Consider the following 6,933-nt stretch of genomic DNA (forward strand, 5'->3'; position numbering starts at 1 on the left):
CCCCGCTGAACTCACTTTCCTCCCTCCTCCCCCATCCCCAACAAGTAAACAGACTTCAAACTAAGCCGGCTCGAGGTGGCAGGGAGAAGAATGTATTTCATAAAACTCCATCCAGCGCAAGGGCGTTAAGGCCAAGGGAACCACAACCTACTAAATTTGTGACTCTCAGGTGCCCTCTCTGGGCTAGGATGGGGGGAGGGGGCAGCTGCCCTTGCCGTTGTTGGGCACCGGGGCGCCGCCCCAGACCAGACTTGTGCTGGGCCTGGGGCACGTTAACCTCCCATCCCCACGGAATTAGAATCTTAGAGCAAGCATCTCCCCCGCCAAGCCGCCCCCCCAGCTGTGATTTGACCACATACACAACCTGTCCCGGGACCACAGCTGCTCATTTCAACACAAGTGTTCAAACTTTACTGATTTTTGCTTGTTTTCCAAAATGTGAGGCCTCCTGAGATTTTCCCCAACCAGCACACTCTGTAGACCCAAGCAACCATCCTCGAATTCTCTGAGTCTCTTCTGAATATTGGAAATCATATCTCAGCAGCCAGACCCAGGAGATGAACCCCTTCCTGGCCCCTACTCGTAAGGTATCAGGGGAGGGGAGCCCCCAGGAAGTCAACAAAGAGGGACTGCCGGTCTGGAGCAAGGCCTTGGCCTAGACAATTTCTCTCACAAGTTCCTAGGGTTGGGGTAAGGCGGCAGTTGGGTGAAAAGAGAGATGGAGACAGAATAAGAGGAAAAGTAAGGAAGAAAAGATGAAGAGAGGCAAGAAAGGAAAAAGAAAGATGAAATTCTAGGCATGAAGTGAGTACAAGCCAAGTATGAATCTATCCCCCACAAACACTTCCAGGCTAAGAGGGACCCGCTCTGCCGCTTTTGCTAGGTAGGTTTATCAAGGGTGACACAGAAGGGGCAACAGACCATCTAGGGACTGATTTCCCTCTGTCCAGAACCACACCTTCCTCGTCCCCTCTCCAGGGCAACCCTGAGATTTCCCCAACAATCACATCTGGGCACCAAAGAGACCAGGAAATTCAAAGTAGAAAGAAAGATCGAAGATGATTTTTTTTATTATTATTATTTTGCTGGGGTGGCCCGGGTGGGAATAACAGCAAGAAGTAGAAAGTTGGGAACAGGAGAAAGATTCCTTACTACAAAGATATTTAGGAGCCCAGAGATGGAAACCGGTGGAACAAAGAGGGAAAGCCCAGCTTCCAAAGTCCTGCCTTCAGGGTCCCCAGGCCAGTAGCCAAGTCAAAAAATTTCCCAAGACCAGAAGGACCCTCAGAGGCTAGGGATCCATGTCCAACCCTGCATGGGGATAGCTGTTTTAGAGCAGAAATGAGACCCAGATAGACTTCCCCACTTTTGAAAACAGCCTCCCACCGAATTCTAATTCCAACGCAGCTCTGCAGCAGATTAGAAATAAGCTTTGGTGTTGAAAGCTACAGGGACCATCTGTTCAGTAAAAATGATTCCTCATTCAGAATTATTTAAAATGTATGCTATTTAAAACGTTTTAAAGTTTTAATCGTTGACTTAGCTGTATAAGACCACGGTAGACACTTCGAAGTTTTCAAAAAACAGAAGCCTGGCTTTGAAAACTAGTCCTTTGGTCTCTTTCTCTTCTGTTCTCCCTTTCCCTCCTGACTGAAGTAGTTTAGCTTTTTTCCCTCTCTACTGCCAAGTCCCAGGACTGTTTAAGGTTTGGTTCTACTCAATTTGGGGATGGAACAAAACTCCATTTCCCTGCGGGACAAGGACTCTGGGCCCAGCTTCTTAGCTGGTTTAGGATCCCTTTAGCTCCCAAACAATTCCAATCCCATCAGGCCAATGACGAGCCACCCCCAACACCACCACCAAAAAAAAAAAAAAAAAAAAAAAAGCCTTTTAAAGCCAAATCAAAACCAAACAAAAGGTAGACTTTTAATCAGAAAAAGAATCCTTTTAATTTGTATAATTTATTAGAAGCTTCTTAGGAACTATATTTAAGCCAGATATCTACATAAGTTACAACAGAAAAAGACTGACACTGCAAATACCAAACTGCCAAATAATATACACAGATCTGTCAATGCCCATAAAAAATATGATGGGCTGGGGGCAGGGACTGGGCTTTTTTTTTTTTTTTTTACAACAAAATGTACAGATTACTAAAAACTAGGCGTGTTGTCCAACTTTTGACAGCGTTTTACAGCTACAAGTTCACATCAAACATAAAACAATTTTAGCCTGGGCTCTTCCCGGGGCTGAGCCTGGGCAGCCAGCGGGCGCTGGGAGGGGGCATTTCCTTTGTGTCAATGACATGTGGGTCCTGTCGTAGAGTCTTTCCTCTCCCCAGCCCCCATCTCCCCTTCAAAAGAAATCCTGGTATTTACAAGCGAGTCCACCTTGCTGGCGCAGTGTACCCAGAGTGAAGTGTGCGGTCTTTCGAGTCCAGAGCCATGTCATTGTGGAGCCCTCTCCAAACTGCACCCTGCCTGAGCGAGGGAAACGCATTTCAATCACCTAAAAGACACCCAAAAGCTGTTTTTAGTTATGTCCTTCTCTGTTTAAAGACTCCTTAAAGAATTGGATTCACTTGGTTGTTTTTATTTTCTTTTTTTAAAAAATTCCCACAAATTTTAGAAAAAAAAAAAAAAGACGTCCAGCAGTTTGGCTTTTGTGTGTTTTCCCCTTGGTCTAAACGGGACAGATTCTTAAGAAAAGTCGAAGCGCAGGGAGCGGCGGGTGGTTGGTGATGTGTGGCCGGTAGGAGGGAAAGCGATGAGGCAGCGCGCTGGGCCCGGCCCGGCCCGGTGTCCTCTCACCAGGTCCGACCATATAGCAAGGTGGAGCAGGACATGGTGCCATAGTCCGAGCCCGAGGAGTTCAGGTGGGACAGGCTGGAGACCTGGCCCTGAAGCGCCGCGGGGCTGGCGGCGTGGTGCGCCAGGTCCGGAGACTGGCCCGCGCTGCCCGGCTGGTGGCCCGGGTGTGCCCCCAGGCCGGGGCCACCGCTGCCCACCGAGATAGCCGCCGCGGCCGCCTGAGCAGCCTGCGCCTGCTGCTGCGCCTGCTGTTGCGCGTGGCCTTGAAGGCTGCCGGCACCCGGCGCCGGGGCGCCTGCCTGGCAGGGTTTGCCGTCTTTCACTAGGACCGGCACGGCCACGCGGCGCGGCGACTGCTGCTGCGCTTGCTGCTGCTGCGGGCACCCGGCGCCCCCGCCGCCGCCGCCGCCGCCGCCGCTGTCCTGCTGCAGTTGCTGCTGCGCCGCCTTGTCCTTGGCTTGGCGCTTCATCTTGTAGCGGTGGTTCTGGAACCAAATCTTGACCTGCGTGGGTGTCAGGTGGATCATGCTGGCCAGGTGCTCGCGCTCGGGCGCCGACAGGTACTTCTGCTGCTTGAAGCGTCGCTCCAGCTCGTACACCTGCGCCTGGGAGAAGAGCACCCGGCGCTTCCGGCGTGGTGCGCTCGGCAGCGGGGCCATGTTCTTGCTCACGTCCCCCAGCGAGCCCAGGCCGCCCATGCCGCTCATGTTCATGCCGCTCGCCGGGCCCATGAAGCGGGAGACTGTAAGCGACAAACGCACAGCGTCGGCGGGGGCCGGGCCGGGCCAGGCCACCTCTGCCTTCGGCGCCCTTGGCCGGCCCGGCCCACCCGACGGCGCCCTCCTCACCTAGGCCGCCTGCGCCCTGCCAGGCCTAAGCGCCGAGGATAGTCAGCGCCTGCCCCAGGCCGAGCCGTCGAGGGATTTACTGGAAAGCTCCCCACCTCACCCCCCGTTGCCTCCCTCAGTCTCAGGGCTCCAGCCCAAAAGCAAAGTGGAGAAAGGCCGCTTCCGTTCCTTTCTTGCCCAACCCTGGCCAGAGTCGTTGGGTTAGCGGGCCACAGGCGGCGAGCTGGGCCCAGACCAAGAGCTGGGGTCCCACGGTAGACTCCAACTTTGGGAGTTTGGGAGAGTGGGGTGTTCACTTTCGAAAGCTAAAGTCCCAGACGCTTTGCCTCTTGGCCGCTCTCTCCTGTCAGCCCCAGGGAGGGCACTTGCTCGGCCCCTTTGGAGCCCCCTCTGAAGCCGCGCGCCCTTCCGCCTGCCTAGACTGGGGAACCAGCCGGCCGGGTCCCCTGAGCGCGGCGCAGTAGGGCAGCCTCCCGCCCGGCCAGGCCGCGACTCTCTGCTCCCTCCTTGCCCCCAGCTCCCTTAGTTTTTTGGGGGCGGGAGGGCGATCCCTGGGCACTCTGAGGTCTCCTCAGCGGAGCGGAGCTGCCAGTCGGCCGCATCTAGGAGACGCCGAATACTAGCACCTGCTCGCAAGACCCCAGCGTGACCAAGTGTCTCTTCTGGGACCCCTCAGTCCAGCAAGGGGAAGAATCCCCAGCTCCCGCACCCTACTCCCTGGCGCGGCTTCCGGGCCGCCCACCCTGACGCCCTGGGCGCAGCCGGCAGGCGCTGCGCCTCCTGGGCTGCTCTGCCCGCGCCGCCCGTACTCAGCCCGCGGCCCGGCAGTGGGGCGGCCTCACTTACTGGCGGGGAAGCGCGGGTCTGGGTTGGCGCCGTACCATCCGGGGCCCGAGGCGCTGTTCCTCATGGTGTCCTGGTACGGCGGCAGCTCGCTCATGTTGCCCAGGTTGCCGTTGCAGTAGCCCCCCACGGCGGAGTGCGAGAGCTGGGGCACCCCCGCCGCCGTCATGTGGTAGGCGGCGGTGACGGCGCCGTGGTGCCCCACGGCGTGCTGCTGCATGGCCGCGGCCGGCGGAGCCGCCTGGCCCTGCCTGTAAGCCGCCAGCGGAGCCCCGAGGCCGCCGCCCTCCATGCCCACTTTCTTGTAGCTTTCCTCCAGGGGACTCAAGATGTCAGACACTGAGAACGGAGTCGTGTGCTTTGGACTCATCGACATGATTCGGCGGCGGCTGGAGGAGGAAGGAAGAGGAGGAAAAAAAAGGGAGAGGGGGAAGGCGAAGCCTCGCTGCTTTTTTTTTTCTCCCTTTGCCAAATATTCTGGTGTTACCTTAACGCCGATCTTGTTGGATGTACACGTAACCGAGTGGACCGAGTCCGCCTTAATTGGCTTGAGTGGAGGCTCGGGGGCTGCCTCGCGTTTGTTTTAGCCCGGCGCCAGGTTTTAGGCAGCCACCAGAGGCGGGGCGTAAGCGCTAAAGCAACAAGACAATAGAAGCCTACATCTTGCCCGAGATAATTAGCTTACATGCTGATGACAAGGTAAACACCTTTAAGTTTCACTTGTCAGGATTTTTAGGTCTCAAAGAGGGAGAGAGAGAGAGAGAGGCAGAGAAGCGACCCAAAGCATTTCTTTCCCCCTCCCCCGGACACCCCCACCCCATTTTTTGTGGGGTGCGGGCGGCGCGCGGGGGGGAGACGGGGGAGGGAAAGGAGGAGGGAACCGAGAGAGGGGAGGGCAAGAGGTGGGGTGAGGAGTAGCCGAGGAGGAGGGATGGTGGGGAAGAAGGAAGGTGAATGCTGCTTTGCAACCAACTTTCGGAGTTACAAAGTGAACCATACAGTCGGGGTTCCCGGGCGGGGACAAGTCTTTGGAGGGAGGGGGCCAAGGGACAGGGCAGGGGTTTCACCTGAGCCTGCTGGGGCTGCTCCTCCCTCCCGCCGAGGCCTCCCAGCCCCGCGCCTTCCCACTGCCTCCGGACCACATCGGGCTTCGCGGCGCCGAGCCCCAGTCGCCACCAAACGAGCTCGCGAGTGTGGGGACGAACCCTGGGGCCGCACTGTTGGTCTGCGTGTCTGTCCGTCTGTCTGCCTCTTCTGCCGCCGTCAGAGGGACACCTCTGCTCCCCGCCCCCTTTCCCCCTACCCGAGAGAGAATCCCAGCGGGCGGAGGGGACGCTGAGCAAGGGATCGGCTGCCTCCGAGAGGCTGTCCCAGATCCCCGCGTCCCCCTCCCCCCACCTCAGGGTCTTCTCTGCGGTCCAGGGCCCCCAGCATCACGCCCCCCCCAACCCACACGCGGCTCCGTCTCCCCACCCCCATTCCCGGCCAAGGCAAGCACACTACTGGCCGCCAGTGCTGGGAAGCTGGGGGGCACTAATCCGAAGGGCCATTGCTTAAGTTGCCCCACCTCGAACAAACCTGGTGTCCCCGACCCTCGCCCATCGCCCGGACACGTGGGGTTCTGGGGCTGGAGCTGACTTTCCGAGGACATCACAGCCCCAGCACCCGAGCCCAGGGCCACGCTGTTTTCCCCTCTGATGCTTCAGGGAGGACGCGGGCAGGGAGCGTCGTGAGTACCCGCCAGCCTGTTGCCGGGCGGAACTGAGCCTGAACCCCGGCGGGACCAGCTGGCCGGGAGGGGGCGAATCCCAAGGCGCGAGCAGCCCAGCAGGCGGGAGGCTGGGCTGAGGTTCGCCTCCGCCCGGAGCTCAGCCATGCAAAAGTGCACTTGCTTCCCGGGGAATAACCAAATATCTTTGTTTAAAGTGGCGGCGTAAATGGCCAGTCGCTTTGTGGCCACGCTGGATATTAGTAGATGAGGATCATTCGGCTTCAATTGGGCGCCTCTCATCCGGCGAGCAAGAAACTGCTTAGGAGGAAGTGGGTTTCCTGTCTGCGCGTTCCCAGGCTTCAAGTGTGAGCCCCGCGCCTTGAGGGTCCTTGGGCGCCTGGAGAGGGGGAGCTGTGGGCTTTCGCTCCCCAGCCGGGCCAGAGGCACCCGCCGTGCTGCTCCGGCCAGGCCCCGGCCTCCGGTCCAGTGGACTACAGTGTCGCGCCCTGCGTGGCGCAGATCCCGAGACCCACTCCGACTTCCCCCCTTGGATTCTAAAGGTTTTGTTGTTTGTTTTGGTTTGGTTTTTCTTTGGCTCTTTTAGCCTCCTCTCTGGGCTAGGGGCTGGGGGGTGAAGCGCTCCCTGGCCAGACTGGGGCCTCCAAGACACTGCGGGGGCCGGTTAAGGAGGCTTCTCGAATTTGTTTTTTGTTTTCACATT

At 58.1% G+C, this 6,933-nt stretch overlaps 1 protein-coding gene across 3 annotated transcripts; it reads right to left on the bottom strand.

Moving 5' to 3' along the window:
* Positions 1–1,950: 1,950 nt before the first annotated feature.
* On the bottom strand, positions 1,951–6,386 carry NKX2-1 (NK2 homeobox 1). 3 transcript variants are annotated; one of them, XM_057306402.1, is made up of 3 exons: positions 6,080–6,386; positions 4,505–4,890; positions 1,951–3,552 (listed from the first exon to the last, which is right to left on the bottom strand). In XM_057306402.1, exons 2-3 carry the CDS (start codon positions 4,875–4,877, stop codon positions 2,807–2,809), a joined length of 1,119 nt encoding a protein of 372 aa, XP_057162385.1. In that variant the 5' UTR covers positions 4,878–4,890; positions 6,080–6,386; the 3' UTR covers positions 1,951–2,806. The 3 variants fall into 3 exon arrangements, with proteins under 3 accessions (XP_057162385.1, XP_026369308.1, XP_057162384.1); XM_026513523.2 differs by lacking the exon at positions 6,080–6,386 and adding an exon at positions 5,569–5,809; XM_057306401.1 differs by lacking the exon at positions 6,080–6,386 and adding an exon at positions 4,989–5,303.
* Between the last annotated feature and the right edge of the window lie 547 nt (positions 6,387–6,933).

The sequence above is a fragment of the Ursus arctos genome, unplaced genomic scaffold, assembly GCF_023065955.2.
Source record: "Ursus arctos isolate Adak ecotype North America unplaced genomic scaffold, UrsArc2.0 scaffold_37, whole genome shotgun sequence".
NCBI classification, from domain to species: Eukaryota; Metazoa; Chordata; class Mammalia; order Carnivora; family Ursidae; genus Ursus; species Ursus arctos.

What these genes read in the sequence shown, in the direction of transcription:
- NKX2-1 (XM_026513523.2), bottom strand. Translation starts at nt 5,645, where the DNA reads ATGTGGTCCGGAGGCAGTGGGAAGGCGCGGGGCTGGGAGGCCTCGGCG. An exon ending in AGCAGCCCCAGCAGGCTCAG is followed by an intron (nt 4,891 to 5,568) that starts GTGAAACCCCTG and finishes TTCCTCCTCCAG; the next exon opens with CCGCCGCCGAATCATGTCGA. An exon ending in AGACCCGCGCTTCCCCGCCA is followed by an intron (nt 3,553 to 4,504) that starts GTAAGTGAGGCC and finishes TGTCGCTTACAG; the next exon opens with TCTCCCGCTTCATGGGCCCG.